The 22,352-nt window shown below is 38.5% G+C and overlaps 1 protein-coding gene across 6 annotated transcripts in view; it reads right to left on the bottom strand.

Annotated features, from left to right (window-relative positions):
- Positions 1-3,005: 3,005 nt before the first annotated feature.
- The window catches only part of LOC135221806 (uncharacterized), a 938,326-nt gene continuing 918,979 nt past the window's right edge, over positions 3,006-22,352 (bottom strand). For 4 of the 6 annotated variants that reach the window (XM_064259684.1, XM_064259685.1, XM_064259680.1 and 1 more), the window contains 2 exons: positions 10,584-10,690; positions 3,006-10,126 (listed from right to left, as the gene is read on the bottom strand). In XM_064259684.1, the coding sequence (XP_064115754.1) occupies positions 7,678-10,126; positions 10,584-10,690 (2,556 nt within the window). In that variant the 3' untranslated portion in view covers positions 3,006-7,677. The remainder of the gene's footprint in view (positions 10,127-10,583; positions 10,691-22,352) is intronic. The other 2 variants (XM_064259683.1, XM_064259681.1) reach the window with 1 other exon arrangement.

Genomic DNA, 22,352 nt, shown 5'->3' on the forward strand with positions numbered 1-22,352 from the left:
GGGAAACCCAAAAATGGTAGAATATAATTGGGCCAAAATAGCAGCAAGTATCCCTAAGACTATAACTATATGTACATCGCTTCTAAACGTCAAACCTCATATCCCGATCAATACGGGGAGCTTTAAGAAAAAATTTTTAAGGAAAAGCATTACTAGGGAGAACGAAGAGAGCAGCAAGAGCTGCTATATGAAAGGTTGTGAAAACTGAGAAACTTACTCCTAACCTCACTTCCTGTCCTAGAGTTTGAAGAATCTTCTCTGTCTTTTGCTATTCTTATCTGCTTCTCACATCTACCAAACTTATACTTTAAATAAATATGTTTTCATCTGGCAACCAACACTGATCTAGTGATAGTTGTTCCTTCATTTAACACATTGGTTGTGACCATCGTAAATTGATGAGTAAAGCTGGGTATGTATCCTCTTACCTTACAGACTGGAAACTAGGTATGTACTAGTTTTCCCCTCTTTGGAAGATATCCTATGTAATAAATATAAAACACAAGAAAACTTAACCCAAGTTCTGATAACAATCTAATTAATGAAATCATGTAAACTATCTCAAATGTGTCTACGCAGGGCAACGACAGAGAAAAAAAACTGAAGGGAGAACTATAGCAACTCAAATCACCCAAAAGGGATGGGAGAAGAGATGGTTCAAACTAAATGATACTATTGTTTTTTTGTTTACTTTTCACTCTGTCGTCCTCCCGCCTAACATAAGAATACAGCTAGCATAATAGAGAGGCAAGTTTCACTTAGGAAAAGGTTATGAAACGGCCATTTTACATTTATCTATGTTTTTTCATCATACCCAAGAATTCCTGCTATCCAGCAAGACTACAGTATTTTAGTCAATGCTATAATATTTCTTTTCAGCATCAAACTTGTTGCAATTGCCATGTGAAACTTAACACCAATTGTTGGGCAAATCATATGAATATCACTGGTTGATTCACAATAACATTTTGGGCAGCAATCAGTCGTTAGCTAATGGTTATTGAACTAATCATGAGAACAGATCTCCAAAATATTGCAATGTATATATAGGTAAACGAAAGACTGCAATTTCTGCCTAATGCCAGTAACTTAGTGCTTTGCATTTATTATCAGTTTCATACTTGCCAAACTAAATCTAGCCAGTGATTCATGCTTCCTAAAATGTACTATTCTAAACCAAACAAGAATACAATACCTATTGCACTTTGGCCACTAGGAAGTGTTAAGTGGAAGTGTTCAGTATCATAGAGCATTAGCTATCTTTATTAATTCATGGGCCCACAATATTTGATTAACAACTCATTAACTGATAATTTCCTATTAAATTTTAAGATTGGTGCCACTGCACTATAATTCCAAAAAATTGACTGTCTATGGACTCATTGACTGGGTCTCATGTCAAAAAGACTGCACACTCATAAAAGAGCAGAGCACTTGGATGTGTATAAGTTCTGAAAATAAGAATTACTCAAGAGGTGATTAAGAATTTTATTGCTTATGTTATTTCGATGAGTTTGACATTCATTTTTTTGAGTTGCTGTGGTAACCCATTGAAGTTCACTTTTTGGTTTCAAATATAGGCTACTTAAATACTTGGGGCATGATAGTGGAAAACAAGTCTTGTGAGCAAAGTAGACAGGGAAAGGGGTGCTAGACCCTTGAGGATGAATGTAAAAATTATTCCTTATACGCAGTGAAGTTTCTCAAACAATACCACCTGTACTGCATTATAGGTATAGGCTACATCCTTATCTAATCGACTGTACCGTGTGGGTATTTTTAAGTCGCATGGACTGTAAGAAAACAGCTGCATGAATATGAAAGTCATCAACCATGGGGTGTAAAGTGGGTTAATTATTTATTTCCAGTGGAAACGAACATACCTAAATTTGTCCGAGTTACATACCATGCAGGGTAGACCTAAGTTATCATAAACCTAACCAGTGACCTGTAAGATTTAGTATGTAAACAACAAATATATTTAGGGACAGTTACTTAATCATAAATTATTTACCGGAATAAATTAAAAATCATACATAACGTTATATGTTAACGATTTGAGAGCTAGCTTGTTAGGGTATGGCATAGGCCTAGCCAGTCTCTTAAAAAACCAACACAAAACACTCTACAATTAGTCCTACATAAGGTAAAAATGTTTCTCACACTGCAGCAAATTAATGAGAAAACAGAATGACAGCGGAATGAAAAACTTACATTCTGTTTTAGTGAAAACACTAAACAGGTATAATTCCTTACCACACCACCACCACCAACACAGCAATGACTGACGAACAAGGAATCGGATGCGAAAACAAACATTTCCCAAGAAAGCGACTGTCACTCGGCGACGTACAGCATCCACGAGTTCACGCTTCACCTATTCTATGAATTTTTACACTACAATATTTATTCATACAAATTTTCACACTAAAATATTAATTCCTAAAAATAATCCCATTAAAATAGGCATATATTCCTAGAAATGTTCATACTTCAATATCTATTCCCAGAAATTATCATACTGAACCAACAAATGTTACAAATACCGATGCCCTTGGCGCAAGGTAAAAAGTCCGTCATCTTCAGAGATAGGTACAGTCTTGTTTGACGTAACAAAAATTTCATGCCATGAATTTGATTTTTCTGCTCACGGAATTAGTGAATGCGTGCATCTAAATGCCAAATAAAAAATGACATTAGTCCATGACGTGTAAGCTAAGTCAAATACGGTGAACTGTATCCGTGTTTCGACAAGACGAAGAGAGAATTAATGTGAAAATGATCACACAGCACCACAGACAAAATTTAGTTTGAAAGAAATGAACGATTTAACATGCCTACAAATAAATGAGCTCATTTGTTAAAAGATGCAGAATGGCAATTAATACCGTGCAAGATATTTACGTTATGTAGCACGACAATCTTTATTAAACTGTTCCTGTATAAAACAAAGAGGTTTTCGCCATTTTTATCAGCCCCAACATTCAGGAGAAGGAAACAGACAGTCAGTTTTATAATAATAATGTTTAATGTAACTTATATCACAGAAACAAACAATAAAATGTTCACTTAATAGCAGGGAAAATGTATAAAGATCATTTAACATTAAAATTCAAATATTTGAGCTTCGTTACAAGAGTCAAGCATGGGTGTATGTCATTGGGAGAACATGAAGTACATCTCGTTAGTACATCCATTAGTCATGCTGAACACTTTAGACAAGAAAATAATATTCATTTTCGAGGGAATTTAATGACAACATTTAAAAATTCATGGGGTACAAAGATCTGTAAATCCAAAAAACTTCAACATTTCCATAATCTAAAACATGGAAGAATTGAGTTCGAGAGCTCTCAATATACCAAACACTGCTGAGAATAGTTTCCCGGCTCGTAAGGAGTCTCCCTAAACTCGGGAAAAAGAGTCGAACACCGGTCACTCAGCTGGCTTGGTGTGTCACGTGAGCAACTTGGCATAAGGGGTACAATGGGCCAAGAAAATAAATGAAAAAATGTTCATTCATTTGGTAGGTTGGTTGATTGTGACGGGCTTTGCGACCCAAGTCATTCTGTGGTGGTCATACCTTTTACAATCAAAAAATCTTCTCCATTTCATTAGTAAAATATTACACAGACTACATGAATCCAATGAGTATGATTTAATTAACATACTATAGAAACATCTCAAGACTGTCGAGTGTCTTTATTGATGAATAAATTTAGACGAAGAGAAACAAGTTTGTTTTAAGGAATTAGCTACTCAAATGAATGAAACACAAGGCTGACCGTAGTCCTAAGAAGGCTCGTTGTCATTGTTACTATTATAGAACAAAGAGAAACGACCATTCCAGGCATCCTCCAGAAGACTTGAGATTGCCTGCCATTTCACTGATATATCAAAACTTTCATTTTGGCAGTTCTACACATGACTGTGTATGTATTTGTTTCCCTGTAGTTTTTTTTTTAAATTTAGCAAGAAAATTAAACTTTTCTCACTTCAGTGTATAATGTTAACTTCATCTCACCACACTTCTTTTGAACCATTCAGATTATGTAAAAACTAGAAAGTCTTGCATTCATTTTCAAAGTTATTTATTTTTTTATTATTTTTATCATTATATTTTAGAGTGTCGCGTTTCACCACCCAGCCAGGTACAAAAATCACGCTAAAACACCACAAAAGGAAACTACAAAGACTCCTAATTCAAGACGCTGTCTGCAAATTTCAGCCCTGCAAGGAACCACTATTCGATTCTAATCTTTAGCACAAAAATAAAAAAGAATTTTGTTGGTTCCATGCAAGGTACAAACCTGCTGAGTACGTCAGACTGTACCTAAATGTTGTAAATTGACCTTCTCCTACGTTTTGGGGGATTTGAGGGTTTGGGGGTGGGGGGGGGGGGGGAAACCTTTGGTTGATCCATGAGGTTTGTTTGTTTGTTTGTTTGAGGGTGAGCTCAACTACAGGATCTTTCTAACCTCCTAAAACATAGAAACTGACGACCATTCTCTGCAGAACGAAACTCGATAAAGGTGAGCTGGAAGCCACTCAGATCTTACTAACTATTTGTTATGCCAGAGTGCAAATAACAACTAGGATGCATTACAGACCTTATTTAAAGCCTCACATTACCAGAATTTGGTCACATGGAATCCCAACACATGAGTACTATTAAAATATCAAATTGTAGGGTGCATATTTATTGCTTCATTACCATAAACACCTTGAAGGAAAACATTTTGGGACTGTCCTAAAGGACCTTACCAAAAGTATTCCTAACATTACCTTAGGCATAGTGTTTGCGCGTATCTTGACATGTTAGATTCCAAAGTGACATTATCTATGTAAAACTTTCTGAGGATGACTTCCAAGACTTAGGGGGAGGACTGATGGGGGACTAATGCCTTGGTCAAGGACTGTCAACTTCAAGGATTTAGTGATATATCCATATCACTCTAATTTTGAATGATGAACCCGAATGCATATGACACATCTGACTGAACACATTTTCGCATTCACAGCACGAGAATACAGTATAGCCGTTAAAGTAACTGTACAATGTATCACATAGTGCAAATGATTCTTTGAATCAAAAACAGACATTAAAATGTACAAAACTTTCAATCTTCCCAAGAATATATAATAATCACATGTAGCTGTACGTAATGATGAGATCACTTTCAGAACACACAGATTCTACTTTTAGCACTTAATACTGTTGACATTGCTTGCCAAGGAGAGGCAATGGGGAAAAGTGGGGGTGGCAATAGGGATAGGGAGGGGCATACTGGGCAACATTGACGCAGAGACACGCATTACAACGTCCACAGGAGCTGGTAAAGGGGGATCGCACGGAATAGGGCTCATCAGAGGCAGTGGAACATGTTCATGTTACTGTGAGTTACTATTACCATCATGAGTAGATCAGTCCTGCACATATATCACTTCGAATCAGTCCTCCACAGATGGGAAACAGTACTGAAGCACAGAAACTTCACTGATGCATTGTTAGGTATGGCACAATAGTACACTACTTTTATCTCTGTAGAGATTAGGTGGATCTGAACTATAAATAGTTTCCACTCCTACATAGAGTAGTTAAATTTCAAACGCCTAGGAAAAATATTCAAATATACACTATTCAAAAATTCAGATACATGACAATAATTCTACAGACAAATAACCTGTACTCTATATCATTCAAAAACATTTAATTATACCCATTCTTTGGTCTAACTTTTAACAGTAATAAAGTTTTGAAAATTGTGCGTATTAACAAAATTTCCATTAACAATAATGTTAACAGAACATTAACAAATAATCAAATAAACACTACATACATTTAGTAAAGATGGCAATCAATGATAATAATAATAAATGACAATAAGAAACCAATATTCGTTACATTGCTACCAGTGTTACAAACCAACCACTAGCACATTTAGACTGTAAAGCTTTCTGATTGAAACATTTTGCTGTTTGCCTCGTAGAGAAATGCATTTCACCCCAGCCAATGGTCCACTGTCACTGACGGGCACAAGTCCTGTTGCACTGACAGCGATCTTACGTTATTGCTTTAAATTCAATCCCAGTCCAGAAAGGACACATATCCAGAGGAGACACTTATAATCCATTTTCACATATAAAACAATTGCAACACCTCAAATATCATCAACATGAATGATTCCGACACAGTAGCTAACAAGTGTTATCTAGAAACATTGGCACATAAGGTTCACATCGAGCTTTCCACTCTCCCTTTGTACATAATAATAAAGAAAAGGACAGGCTGCCCTGGGAATTCTAGTCCCTTTAAGGTACACTTTCCATAGTTCACTTCTCGTTTATCTAAAATATACACAACTCACAGTTCAGAAAACTAGCCAAAGAAATTAAGAAAAAACTGTAACAGCAAAATATATATATTTCATTCCTTTCACTACAACCTTTGGTTCAAACAACAGTCCCAGGGTCCTGTGAAATGCGACCACTGCTGCACAAGAGAGGCTTGGCCTCCTCGTACCTTGTCTTGGCACGAAATGGGAAATATGAAGGATGTGATGGGTGCCATATGTGGAGGTGGGCAAATCCTCCTCATCACACCAACCACATTATAGCAGTCATATTGTAGAAGATTAGAAAAGGCAAACCCACATACATCATCAGTCAGTTATTATCACTCAGCCTCTCAGAGTGACTTAGCAGCTTGATGCCTGGCTTTGCTTGGGACACAAACACAGCTTGTGGCAACGACCAGACTTCGTTTCACATTGCATATATATTGCGTTTGCATATGTTACGGTTGAGTGCATAGGAGGAGTGTGTCAGCAATTCAGTTTGTCTACTGCTCTGTGACCATCTAGGCCCACATGAGGGTCATGCCTCTCAGATCACTGGAAAGAACTCCGTTAAAACAGCACTCCCTGAGTTGGAAGAGGCAATCATGTATACACGATTAAAGTTAAGGTCACATCACAACTGAGACAAGAAGGTTAGGTATATGAGAAATGAAAGGAGAAAAAGAAGGAGACAGAGAGACAGAGGAAATGAGAGTTCCTTTTTTATGAAACATGAACGTTTACAGACCCCTCTTAACATATATCATTACTCTAGCAGTTCACTCAAATGCCCAATAGGGCAACCATCTCATATAGGGCAGCCCTACACAATAAAGGAAAATGGGACAGAACAGGGAAGACAATGTAGATGATTGAGAGGAAGGAATGTGAGTTACAAATTGTAAAGATAATGATTACCCATAGGATATAAAAAAGCACAACTATTCATTGGGATTTAACTCTATATCACGGCTATTAAAATCTTTGAGTTATCAGTACAGTATTGTTGAATTGAGCTTATAAATTATGAAAATGGATGTTTAAACTGGAAATACCCACAATGAACAACATTACTTAAAAGTAATTGAGTAAAATGGCCGTAAGAGTGTTGGGCCTTCAGTGAGGTAATCCCCAGTCGTTGTAACACATATGAAAAAGGGTTATGAACAATGATGGTTTAGTGGATAGGGCCGCACCTGGTAAGTCAAGAAGGCGTATCGTCGTTGGTAGAGTACTAGGAACAGTGGGCAAAGAGGGCAGGGGAAACATGGGAATCTTGAATTACTAGGGGATCATCAGAGTTTTCAACCAGCCGTGGGGGACTTGGCGAAAGCCGTGGTCAGTAGTATTGGTAATGGTATGACGGAGGTGGAGAGGAATGATGTTGATGTCTAGGGTAGGGTGAAGAAGGGTATTGAGAATATGGAGAAGATCTGTCTTTGTTTATTTGTGGGCCAGGGGTAAGTGGTGGTCCAGGGGTACTTGATTGCAAAGGTACAGCACCACCTGTCACAAATAATTCCCCATGAGTATGAGTAGTGAAAGAAGGAGACAGTTCAGGTCTTGGCACAGGAGACATTTGGCGGGAACTTAAAATTGGGGAGTGGGGAGCAGGAGCTACAATTCTACTAATAGGGGGTAAAGGATTACCAGTGGGAGAAAGAGGGGGACTACCCACTCCTCGTTCAACCATTCCCAAATTGACCAATGGTGACATCTGTCCATGAGGAGATAGTTGTGAATAAGGTGGTAATTGTGTATGTGGGGATAATTGGTTATGTGGGGACAACTGGTTATGTGGTGATACCTGATTGTGCGGCGATAGTTGGTTGTGAGGAGATAACTGATTATGAGGGGACAGCTGGTTATGGGGAGAAAGTTGTGAGTGCGGAGACATTCCACGAGCAGCAGGGTGATTGTGACTCGGAGAACTTGACCTGTGAAGATCAGGATCATGGCGTGGAAGGGTGAGGTCCAAGGAATGACGGTCATCTGGATGAGAATCTGCCACATAAACAGTAGTGCATACAGAACCTGACCTCAATGCCTCACTTGTATAAGTAAGAGTACGCCCTGAGACACTGAAATCCACAGAATGGGCTGGTACCCTTTCAAGCTCATATAATTGGGCACGTCCTGATTGGTGACTCACTTCTCCATGATATCGCTGCTGAAGACTGGCAAGGTCAGCAGGACGAAGGAAAAGATTGGCTCTTGTCATATCAACACATTGATCAAGGGGTAATGGAGATCTCAGACCATCAGTAGTCACCAAATATGAGCGCAGTGCATCTGGGGTTGGGCTCGGAGACAAATATGGTGATCTTGGAGGCTCTGGTGATCTTAATGCTGCCAACCCACGGAAGTCATGAGGCTGTAACTCTGGCAGAGGTAACTGATCAGTCAGGTGATCATTACGTGGTGAGAGATGACCACCATCCCCCATAGGGTCCAACCCCATTGAAGCTTCTGAGTCGTCTAGTTGTCCTGGTAATCCCTGCTCATGACTTACTGGTGTTAATTCTGCATGGCGGTAATGCTTATAACTCATATCCACTCCAACAGAAAGAGAAGATGACAGTGATACTGGCAGACCCTGAGTAACTGGAAGTTGGTCTAATACATGCAATGATGGTTCCAACCCACCATTAGAACTTAATGGTGTTGGGGGTGCCATTGGTGTACCAGGATCTGCAGGAGTAGCAGGAGTGGGTGGTGGTAGATCATCTGACTTAACAAGCGTTAAATTATGAGCCTGGTCTGAGTGCTGAGTCTGGTGAGCGTGATGCAACTCATCACTGACAGAAGTAGGGGGAAGGTGGTCCAAAGCAGCATGTAGATTGTCTTGTAAGTCATGACTGAGCTGGTCATGTAAATCACGGCTTCCAATGGTCTCATGTACAACCATGACCTCCGGCAAGTCTCGAGGATCATACTCTCTCTCTAGGGTATATTCTAAGTGTGCTCGCTCATCATCAGCAGCACTAGTTGTGTACTTTATGTGAGTTGCTAAAGCTGCATCATGTGGGAGTATCTGTTCCATAGAAGTAACCACAGTAGTTGGTGGTAATGGAGAGTAACGACCGCTGTAGCCCAAAAGTCGATCGTGACTCCCCACTCCTCCTCGACCATCCATTTTCATGTTTTGTTCTGCTACATTAAGAGCTGCTTCCACAAGAAGAGATGCATTAGATTCTCGTCTGTACAATTTTTCTTCTCCTGCATAGTCATCATCTTTCTTTCGTTTTTGGAGTAGTTCCTCCTCTAATCTGTCATCAAAATCATATACATCACGAGATGCATCATAATCTCTATCTTGCATATCCAGTGGATCACCTAACCATTTTCTTGAGCCTTTACTAACAAGTCGAGTAGCTGCTGCTGCATACTTCGCAACATAGCTGTGTAATGTTGTTGCTGGTGGTAATTTAGCAGCAGCAGCAGCAAGCAAAAGCTCTGGTCTAGGGGTTGGTGGCTCTTCTGCTGAGCTTACTGAGCCCAAGGGAGGATCTGCACTATGTGATGAGTCATCTGGTGCAGGTGGCTCAGCCGGTGTTGTTGCTGGAGTAGGTTGTTGGTCAATTGTTACACCTTCTTGAGCAGGTAAATTTGGTACTTTCCCTCGACCAGGGTCGTTCACTAGTCCTCCAGAGTAGGAGTCAAATGTGTAGGGAATGCATCGCTCTATCTTGGGCATGCTGTCACCTGAGTAACCATGTACTTTCTTGTAGTGGAACTGCAAACACTGTTTTGTTGTGAAAGCAGCATTACAACCAGTTTCTGCACACCTACAAGCAAAGACGATATAAGTATAGTACTAGAAATATCTAAAATTCTACAAAGCCTAAAATGACATTAGTACTTGGGTATAATATACAGTATATGAAGAAATACAAAATATACCACTGACTTTAGAATTTGAAGTATTATGTAAGAATGATTATTTATTTGGCATTAATCAACATCAGAAGAGGGGAGCACATAACATGACCACTAATAAGATGAAATTTAAGATGCATTTCACAACTGAGATGGTTCTAGACACAGCATTTGATTGACAATTAAATCCTTTTGAAAACCAACATTTTATTGAAAGACAAACTCGAGTAATATTTTTGAACAGCATAAAAACATTACATACTTCTCTCACTTCAAGGTGAATGGCATACTTACAATAAATTACTAAAATTAACCAAACAAGTAATGAATGAGGAATGAGGGCAAGAAAAGAGAATGGAGGCTCACTTGAAGGGTTTGACACCAGAATGAGTAAGCATGTGGATCTTCAGATTGCTCTTGTTCTGGAACATTTTGCCACACCGGTCACACGTTGCTCCAGTACTCAAGTCCTGCTGGGAGAGCACCAAGTGCAGGTTATAATCGGAAGAAAAAGGCATGAAACAATAACACTAAGACACATCAACAACCAAACTAAATATATTACATAGTTTCATTATGAAAAGAATATTCGCAGTTAGTTTTTCAGGTGATGAACCGCACATGAGACATTATACTTGAAGACAAAACCCTAAAAAAATCGTAATTTCATAAAAAAAATACTGTCATACTTATTGGCCAGGTATTAATAGACCTTAATGTTCAGCTCTTTGCAAAATACTCCCATAATTAGAGCTTTTGGAAAATCATGGTAGTGGTCATTAACATCTTCATATTTTAGTAACAGAATAGAGTATAGAATTTAGGCCGAAGGCCAAGTGTTGAGGCCTATGAGGTCATTCAGTGCTGGAGTGGAAATGGACAGTAAAAAGGTTTGAAAGGTGTAATAAGAGGAAAACCTCCCAGTTGCATTAGGATACAATTTTTAGAGAGAGTGGAAAGTCAAATGGAAGAAAGAGAATATGAACGGAGGTAAAGTACAAGAAATGAGAGTGGTTGCAGCTAGGGGCCAAAGCGACACTGCAATGACCCTTAAGTAATGCCTACATTACACCAAGTGAAGTGCACTAATAGCACTACCGCCCTACGGGGGTACTTTAGTTATAATATTATGTAAAAACCTTCCAAATAAGTCCTTCATTCCTACACATAAAACTGTCATAAACATGTAATTTTTAAGATTTACCATTATGCGGTTACATCTGGCGTTGTCAACCAAGACATAGAAACCTTGATAATTAGGCAAGTCAAAATCGGAGCATCTAGAAGTAGCTTTTCAAAAATCAAATATTTCACAAAATAGGAAGCACGCTGCAACAACCTGTTTCTGATTTGAATTTGTCAGCTTTCATTTCCCTCTCACAAACACAATGGTAAAGAAGTATTGTAATGCCATATTTGCAATGCATATTTTTCATCATCATTTACCATACTGTTTTTAAAAACGACCCAGAAATTATCCATATTATAGGCTGGTAGAACCCCAATTTTTAGCGAAAGAGGGAAAAAATTTCTGTACAAGCTTTTTTTGGTGTCAAATGATGCCGAAACAAAAAACAAAAAAACCCCGTCATTCACTTTGGGGAAAATCTTTAACAACATTATACAAGAAATCATTTTCAAACGGTTGCAACTGCAAGTACTAATATCTGAATTGTTGGACATATTTTTCGGATAAATTATCCAATAACTTAAGTTCATCATGTTAACTCACCAAATAAACTTACATAGTGTATTTGTCTTGTTTTCTTCATTGTGATTGTTTCTTTAATCACAGGTGAATACGAAATTTCAAAGTTGATGGTTGGATATTGGCGAAATTGGTTAACTGATAACAAGTGTGCCAAAGGCGATGAGATTTATATGAGGAGGTGATCTGAGGAGTGCATGCCTCAACGAGATCTTGATTAATCTTAAATAAGTGGTTCACAATGTTATGGTATGATGTTACATATTTAACTCTGGTTGATTAGCAGCAGTGTCCTTTGAAAAATTTCATCAACTATATGTATGTATCATATATATATATATATATATACATATATATATATATATATATATATATATGTATGTATATATATATATATATATTATATAGATATATATATTATATATATTATATATATATGTAAATAGTTTCTTCTTTCCAGTTGGAGTAAACTGAAAAGTGAAAATTTGACTGACGGACACAAACGATTTGCAGGAAGCTGGAGTCACCATAAAAGAGGACTGTGCATGTGCAATATGCCTTGAGCCTTTCACTGGTATAGAATCGGTGACTGTGGGAAAAAGGGCATTAATAGCCTCATTCAATTAACTGAAATTCATGGCAATGAGTCTCCAAAATGATCTTTCTGATGCTGCCCGATCTGATCCTGTTCTCCTGCCTGCAAGTTGCAAGGAAAAGTATGCAAATACTCACAGAAAAGGTATGGCAAGAGTAGAAGAGGATGTTCCATGCCAAAAACGACTTCGTTCAATATCAGAAGTTGAAGGGGATTTTGGATGGAAAAAAAAAGTGTTTCCTGTGCAGAATTACAGCACGCCACGATGAGAAACACCCAGATAGAAACCATGTTTGTCAAGCAGAAACATTACCTTTAGTTGACAAAATTGCCGAGCAATTTGCCATGAGAAACGACACTTTGGGAAGTAAGGTTCATGCTACAATTCAGTGCTATATTGACTTTGTGGCTGCAGAAGCTAGGTACCAAAGCAATGGCTATTAGTATTCCTTCATGCTTAACATTTCATCTGGGAAACCAGTAGGGTAATCAAATGATGATTCAATGTTAGGCGCGTCTAGTAGACTATGTTTGTTTATATAGTGTTTTTACGTTGCATGGAACCAGTGGTTATTCAGCAAAGGAACCAACGGCTTTTACGTGACTTCCTAACCACGTCGAGAGTGAACTTCTATCACCAGAAATACACATCTCTCACCCCTCAGTGGAGTGGCCGAGTATCGAACTCGCGACCACCGAGGTGGCAGGCCAAACCAAACCGATCATGCCACTGAGGCGCTTAGACTATGAACCTGGCTTGAAAGTGAATGAGATGCAGAATTTTACACGCTTGACGAACTCCACGAGCAAATGTGAGAATTAGCAGACGGTGGTGAAGTGTACTGTCCAAACCAACTAAAACAAAGACTACAAGACTACTATGGTGATCATGTTTTCTCTGCAGAAATACAAGGGAGAAAGAATTAAGTTGCTTTCACAACATGGCAAACTCCATATTAAGTGAAAAATGGTACTATGACGGACAGAGCAGAAGCAGCCTACAGAATCATTCTTGCAGCTGCAGAACTAATAAGAGAGGAAGTATGTGTAGCTACCTTCCCAGATGGGGAGCACCCATCAGACTGTGATATTCGAGGTATGAAAAGAAGAAAGAATACATTCCACCAAGCTTAAAAAGCACTGCTGGCGAGTGTGTGTCATCAAGTCATATTAAACAAGTGAGCATTGGCCAAATAATTCTACAGACCATGAGACCAAAGACAATTTTAGCACCCATCATGTTTGGCGTATGTGTTGAGACGGATTATGTGTTTGGATCAAAATGGCTCATTGATAAACTGCATCAGCTTGGCTTTTCAATTTCTTAAGATGAGGTTATCATGTTTAAGTTGACTGTGGTGCAAGATGAGAATTATAATAAATAAATCAATGCCTCCTCTGGACCAGACTTTCACACAATGGGCTAGTGATAAAGTAGACCATAGTACATGTATGCAACCTGGTGAAGGAACAACTCATGGTATGGGAATAATTGCCATTTACTCTAAATGCCAGGCTGCAAGTGCAACAATATGCATCAAGCGAAAAGCAAGGATCACTGCTGAAGACCTCGTCATCAAAAAGGGGATACCAATTAGGCCATTCACTGGTCACCAGTCACCTGCTTGGAATGGACTCGTATTTGACCTAATACTGACACTGCAGTTTCCCAGACACATATTACCATCTTTCTTCTATTAAACCTCCTCTGGTGGTCTGCATGACTGTTTAGTAAGGAAGAGCTATCAACACCTAAATGGTCAGGGTTCATGCAGCATATCTTCAAGTCACAAGGAAATCAGATGTGCTTATCCTGCCTATCATTGATCTCAGTCCTAGTGATGACATGTATTTACTCAACCCTTCTTTACATTGAAGGTCAGGCAAGTCGATTAAACTTACCATCAGCTTGTGTGACTTTTGATCAACCATTGTGACTAAAAGCAATGGAAATAGTCACAGCAAAAGACAGATCAAAATGCTCTGCAATTATGGTGATTTTATCTTCTGATGAGTGTTGTGGAAGTGCATTGCATATGATGAAATGATCAGGAATTGAAGAAGCTTTGGAGCAAACCTAGGGACAAAACAGTATCGCATATGATGAGTGGCAATTGCAAGGACCCTATATGGACTCTTTCTAATTGAGGCAGTATTGACAAAAAAAGTTGTACTTGCAACATGACTTCCTAAAGCTGTAGAAAGGAACACAAACAGAGATGAATGAAGAATCTGAGACGCTTTCAGGGAATAACAGTGAGACCATGTGGGTAGATGAAGACTCAACTTTACTGGACCATAACCAGATAAAAACTTTTGAAAATCTGGCCCAGAAACTTTCACCAGATTCATTAGTTGAATCTCCAGAGCTTGGCAGTCTATGCAAAGCCATGGAGAGTTCTATGAATATATTAAGTATGGCATCACGAACTGCAAAACTCTGGCCAAGATGCTCTGAGTACGTCAACATTATAAAAGATTTCATCTATTTTGAGAGAAGTGGATTGTGGGATGGTCATTTGAATTCTTTGACAAATTGCTGAACTTTTTTGCTGCAACATGACACATTCACTATGCTAAGAGTGCCCGTCTCTATGTTCAAGAAATGCGCAAGCTACCTACTAAGCATCCCTGGCTATACTCAATATTCAATTAGGAAGGGTCTCATACTGTTTGAAGGAGTGAGCGAAACTGGCAGGATTATGGACAGATTTGGTAATTGAACAAGTCCTGATGAGGTCTTTGACAAGTCGAGGGGACTTATCACGGGGAAGAGGTATGGCAAAAAGCATACGGCAGCAGTGGGTGTATAGCATGCCTGCTTGTACTCCAATTCATAATGCCATGACATCACTGACTGAAAAGTAGCATAATATCAGTCCTCAACATGCGGAATTTGGAGCAAAAAGGCGAGAACAAGTTATGGGAGACATGAACTAGACGCTGGAATAGTTCCATTCCCATGACCCACTTGATAAAACATTACCCCAACTCTGATCCCTATCCAGCAGTCTGGCAGCTAGTGATGTTATCAATTGTGATGAAACTGAGGCTGTTGGATTTGAGATACATAGAGGCTTAAATAGTCAGTCCTACGGAGGTGCCAAATTAAAAAGAAGCAAATGATTCAAACACTGGACGCCTTGAATCCACGAGTAAAGGTGGGTAAAACCAGTATTCTAAGTCAGAACAGAGGAGGAGTAAGTACTCCATATACCACATCCTTATTCAAACCACATTATAGATGGAACCTTTCCTCTGTCAACTAAATGTTGTAATATTGGTTCAAAACTTTGAGATGGCCTTAACTTGGTAGGGGTATGCACACTACCAATAATCTTCTAATATACACCACATTCTCTTTGGTACATATCTTACTGTTCCACTAAATTTCATGAACTTCAGTTCATAACTTTTTAAAATATGTTGCTTATCCCTGTCGCAACCCTAACTTGTAAGAGCGGAAATGGTGAAAAACTTTTTATGGCGCTGTACAAAATTCCCCCCAAAGTGAAATAATGGGGATTTTGAATATGTGATTCAAGACACATTTCAACATCAAATGACACCAAGAAAGCTTAAGCAGGAATTTGTTACCACTTCCACCTTTCTCCTACCAGTCTATTAGGAGTGAGTGGGCTATCACTCATTAGTAAAACTGATTTGGGCACACTATAATAAATGTGGTATGAATTTCAAGTTATCTGGACGATGGGGGCTGACAACAGACAAAACTTTTGAAAGCATCCAAGATTGTCTTTTACTTGTAAAAAACAGATAATAAAAGAAACATTTTTACAATTCAGTTAAAGTAGTCTTCCATACATAAAAATTTGTCAACATTATGGTATATATCTTCCACTCAGTTCTACTGTACAGTAGGACTATTTCTTCAACATACATATAGTTGGGTACTCAATACAACGAGACTTTTTTATAGAAGATAACAAAAACCAGTAGTCATCCTCAGAGATCTGGTTTTGCCAGATAAGGATGATATTGAAAATAAATAAGATACCCTTAGACACGTTTGCGTTTGTTCATCAGTACCAAAATTTTGCCTTTCGTTGACTACGAAATACAGGCTCCTTTTTAAATAAACTTTATGCGTTACTTGCAGATGTATTTCAATATCGCTATGTTCAATGTGCTGATTTTTTCCAATCCTGGGAATCAATAATCAAACTTTTTTTTTTCAAAGGTTCTGCAATTATTTCAACCTACCACTCCTGATTACCGATTGCTTTTTTTTTCTTTTTTTTACAGCTCAAACTTATAATTTTCTATTCTCTGCAAAGTATGACTTTTCCATCAGGGGGAGATCTCTTAGTATTCATAAATGAGAAAGTGAAAACCACTACTTTTTTCCCCCTTTGATCATGGAGGTACGTTGTTTGCAAGTACTGTGGAGAGCAGTTATCAAAAATAAGAGCGGGACTGAAGCTTTTAGTAATGTAAAGGGGAAAGCCTAGCTGAGCCACCATTCTGTGGTACCCAATGCTCCACTTTTATTACCATGACCTTTTATCAATGCTTTTTTTTTTCTTCTTTTACCCCATGAAACGATTACGCAATCTTTTATTCATACGGAAATTCTAGTTCCAAAGAAAGGCAAGATTAAACAAATATACCCCTGGGGATGGGTTATACAGTTTTTTTTCTCATTTAACTGGACAATCTTCGTCAAGTCTGCTGGCAAAAGAAAAATGTATTTCGCTGTATCGTTCTTAATAGTGACCAAGAAAAAATGTTTTAAAAAAGGGGAAAACTATTCCAAAAGAAAAAAAAAAAAAAAAGGGGAGAGGTAAAAAAGACCGAAAAAAAGGGATGGGAAGTCCAGTTGGCTAGAAGATTGAGGAGCGAGAGAGCAGAGAGCGAGAGAGAGAGGAGAGAGAGATAAGAGATGAGAGAGAGAGAGAGAGAGAGAGAGAGAGAGAACCTTGACACTAAGAAACCTTGGAACCCCAGTTTCGAAACTTGCTGACATTTTTAAACAGCGAGCGAATGCATTTGCTATTTTTGAGACATGAGAGGGGTGCCAGAGACAAGTATTCCTGAGGGTCACAGAGGCATGGTCAAAGAGCCCTAGTCGAGGGTCTCGTAGAATGGACAGTCATAAAAGTTTATGACCACCCAGCGTACTAACGAAAACAACACCGAGAACAAACCAGTGACCTTACACTCAGGAAAGATAAAACGTTCATAATCACTGTAATTCCACCCTAAATATATATATTTAGGCTATTGGAAGGACAGGATGTTACTTGCGTATTTCCAGGACTAAATCACACTGGGAACCATCCCTTATCTCGAAGTTTAGTTTGAATTTGCTCCGCTAAACATACATATACATTAGTTAATAACCAGAAATATTAACGATAATTACACGAATATATCGGTAAAAATGCTCCAGCAGTAACGCTGGAAAGACCCCATGGCACTTTCTTAAACCATCGAGATCTCTACTGAATTACTGCAGGGCACCGAACCACGGAGATAAGCAAAACGTGGCCTGCGAAGAAAAAAGAAAAAAAAAATTATAGCTGGCACAGACGTACTCGCAAACAGATGACAACGTCTTTCATCACAGTGCATCCTGAAGATCGATGATGATTAACAAGGTTGGTATAGGCCAGGACCTACTTACATCTCGAAGTGGGTCCTGGTATATTAGGCATTTCGCTTGCTTATCAATAAGCACCTTGGTAATGGAATACCTAACTTGAAAATTCACGTCTCTTTCGAGCAAGTTTCTTTTCAGCGACAGAAATCGTAACTGACCATAAAAATAATTTCACAACTCATTTAAAAAATAAATTAGTTTTAGCTGCCTCGCCAAGTTATTTTTCCCGCTGTTTCTTATTTATTTCACCTTCGTTAAGCGCTCACCGATGCCAATTCTAGGGAAAGGCTCTTACAACGATACTGAGGTTGTCTCCTCTGATTTTCATCCTGTTGCTTTTATATTTTTATCACTGTTATGCTGCAGCCTTTGAACTCTTTCAAGCTTGTTTGCTCTGCTGGCTGAAATCTGAACTCGGTATAAATGAAAAATTGCTGACGGTCTGCCTTTTCTTACTCATTCTTTGCCTTTTTACCAAACCAAATTTGAAAAAGATGAATTGAAGAATTGTAAAATTTGCAAGAGCATTTTACTTTGTTTGTTTGTTTGTTCTGTTTTGTATCTGGAATATTTATGTCCTTACTCCTTGAAACACAGTACAGCACTGATATTACCAGCCTCTTCAATCTAGCCGCACCGAATTTGACGCCCCATTAGAAAATCTTACTTCCAACAATTCGGCTGCTTTTGCTGTTTCTCCCGCAGTCTTGTTAAGTGAACAGTTAACCAAAAAATTTACTTATTTCTCCCAGCACTAGTCAACAAAGATACCAGATGTCATACTTGCTAACTTTCTCAGAATTGTGCATGACTTTCTAGGCATAGAACACGATGGAAACCGAAATCTAATGCGATTCTAAACTCAATGTTGGTGAGGAGAAAAGCCTGTGGATCTGATGCTTTAAGATGTCAAGCGTTAAATTTATTACTTGCTATTTTTATTTTCTGTTTCCACCGCCTTATTGAAAGCCATGTTTTGGTCACTTCAAGCTGAAGAAATTTCCTTTCACACCATATTGCTCGCCTGCAAATAATACAAGTCACAACGATTCGTCGAGTTTAGTAATATCTTTCTGGGCATTAAAGTTTGTTAGCTTGTTCATAGGCTTGGTTTCTTGCAGGGAAATATATAATGAAAGATCTACTTCATCACCCCATTTACTCTATGCTTCGACTTTCCTTTGATTTTGTGTGCTTAGAGAAAATGGCCGTATTTTTCTTGCTCAATATTCTTTACAAAGTCTAATTTCAACATTTAGCTTATCCAGGTCTTTCCTGGAATTCCTGATTTAATCCGGAACATTACAGCTGACTGCCTACCACACTATCTGCCTGGCCCTTTAACTTCCGATTGTTTTTTTTATATTTTTTTAAAAATCTATACACTGACTTAAAATTAATGCAAGAAGTCTTCAAGTGCAAACAAAATTCCCCGCAAAATATACTACCTCATTGGGATATTTTGTCCTTAAATATCTTGTAACCTCCGAACATTACAATCTACACAATACTACAGCGACGATGAAAAGTATAAGAATAAGGATTTAACCTACAAGACCAGGAAGTGATTAAAAACTGTTGAACATTCTCGCCAACACAGTACCGCAGACGCAGACATACGTGTCTTCAAACTTTTGATACCAATTCCAATCCATATCTTCCAAACTACAGTGCTGTAGACATTTCGACTTGCGCACTAATTCGATGAATCTCATAATAGGGACGACTACTGCGAGTTTCCCTATGAAGGTACATTTTCTCATCTTAAAAAACTTACCAGAACTGCAGTTATTAAAGTGAACACATAGTCAGGAATGCCCGAGAATCGAACTCGCAGCCACCAACGTGGCACGCCAACACCATACCAACCACGCCACTGAGGCGCTACCAATTTCTACTATTGCTGAAATGTTAACTAATTTTCCATCTCAGACATATAACCTTGTCCTGTTAATTACTCCGGTTCTCGAGCAATTTGTACTTGATTGTAAACTTTCCTCATCTGGTTCACTTCGACGGCACTTTAATTACCTTTCCTCATTAAAAAGGAAATTGCCCTTTGAACACATTTTCACGAGAACGTCTTTCAATTCTTGTATTATAACTATTTCTTGACGGTCTTCAGCAAAAGACATGCGCTTATTAGTACTTGAAATTCATCAAAAAAGTGCTTATGTATGCGTAGTACATCATTTGATTGAGTTCTAACATCTTTTCTATGATGTTTAACCATTTACTAAGAACTACACCGGCCCGATCCTGTTCCTCCTAAATTAAGCAGGGGAACATGAATTTTGCATAGCAAGATTTGCTAGAGAACTTTTTTTTTTCTTATGCTACATCATTCCAATTATAACACAGGCCACCTATTGGCTCTCTAAATAGAAGGGATCCTCTTTATGAACTTAAGTTTCCCAGGTCTATATGGTTTTATTCTGCAATGTTTTGAATACTATTCCCCAGTATCTCGCTAATAATAATAACCATACGTATTAATAATATTAATCGACATCAAGCTGTATGCGAAGAGCACCTAGGAAATAGATACCCTAATCCAGACTGTAAGGATTGTATCTGGGGACATCAGGATGAAGTCTGGAATAGATAAATGTGTGTCTTGGTCAACATACTAAAATACAAATACCTCGGAATAATAGGAGAGGATACAAAAAACCGAGAGATGAAGGACACAATCAGGAAAGAATATATATGCAGACTTAAGGCGATACTCAAGTCAAAACTTAACGCCGGAAATATAATGAAAGCCATAAACACATGGGCAGTACCAGTAATCAGATACAGCCCAGGAGTGGTGGAGTGAACGAAGGCTGAATTCCGCAGCACAGACCAGAAAACTAGGAAACATATGACAATACACAAAGGACTTCAACTAAGAGCAAATACAGACAGACTATACATAACATGAAAGGAAGGAGGGAGAGGACTGCTAAGCATAGAGGATTGCGTCAGCATCGACAGCAGAGCAGAGGGGCAAAATATGAAATTCAGAGAAAACGATTGGCTAACGAGTGCACGGGAAGAAGGAATGATAAAGCAGACAAAGACCCAAAAATATCCCAGACAGGGCAATGGCAAACAGAACGCAGGAATGGCACAACAAACCAATGCATGGACTACTTGAGACAGACTAAAGAACTAGCCAGCAATGAAACATGACAATGGTTACAGAGGGGAGATCTCAAGAAGGAAACAGATGGGATGCTAACAGCGGCACAAGATTAGGTCCTAAGAATCAAATATGTTAGAGAACTATAGATGGAAATATCACCTCACCTATATGCAAGAAGTGCAACATGAAAAACGAGACCATAAACCACAAAGCAATCGAATGTCCGGCACTTGCACAGAACCAGTACATAAAGAGGCATGATTCAGTAGCAAAAGCCCTCCATTGGAGCCTGTGCAAGAGACATCAGCTACCGTGCAGTAATAAGTGGTACGAACACCAACCTGAGGGAGTGATAGAAAACGACCAGGCAAAGATCCTCTGGTGATACGTGCCAATAGACCAAAAGTGATGTTGGCTGACAAAATCAAGAAGAAAGTATCACTCATTGATGTCGTAATACTATGAGACACCAGAGTAAATGAAAAAGAAAGAGAAAAAATAGATCAGTATCAAGACCTGAAAATAGAAATAAGAAGGATGTGGGATATGCCAGTGGAAAATGTACCCATAATCATAGGAACACTGGGCACAATTCCAAGGTCTCTGAAAAGGAACCTGGAAAAACTAACTGCTGAAGTAGCTCCAGGACTCATGCAAAAGAGTGTGCTACTAGAAACAGCGTATATAGGTGGTAAGAAAAGTGATGGAGACCTAAGGAGGCAGGATTCAACCTGGAACCCGACACTAGAAAGACCACCAAGTCGAATAGGATGACTGTGACAGATAAATAATAATGAATCGTTCTGTGTACTGTAAGTGCTGAAGCAACGCCCGTACTTTATTTGCATACTTTAAACAGTTACTTCACTACTATGTCGTCCGCACGTCTCTTTCCTCTAATAATTGCACCATATCAGAAAAGCAACCGTGCCCAATTTATTATTAATCGACAAATTTGCTACTTCTTAGAATCAATTCTTGAACATTTCAGCAAAGTTTGAGAAGTCAGTTTTCTAGCTTGTTGATGGTTTAGGCGCGGACATTACAAAACTTATATGATAAAAATTTTCAGACCTTAA

Source organism: Macrobrachium nipponense, chromosome 3 (genome assembly GCF_015104395.2).
Source record: "Macrobrachium nipponense isolate FS-2020 chromosome 3, ASM1510439v2, whole genome shotgun sequence".
Classification (NCBI taxonomy): Eukaryota; Metazoa; Arthropoda; class Malacostraca; order Decapoda; family Palaemonidae; genus Macrobrachium; species Macrobrachium nipponense.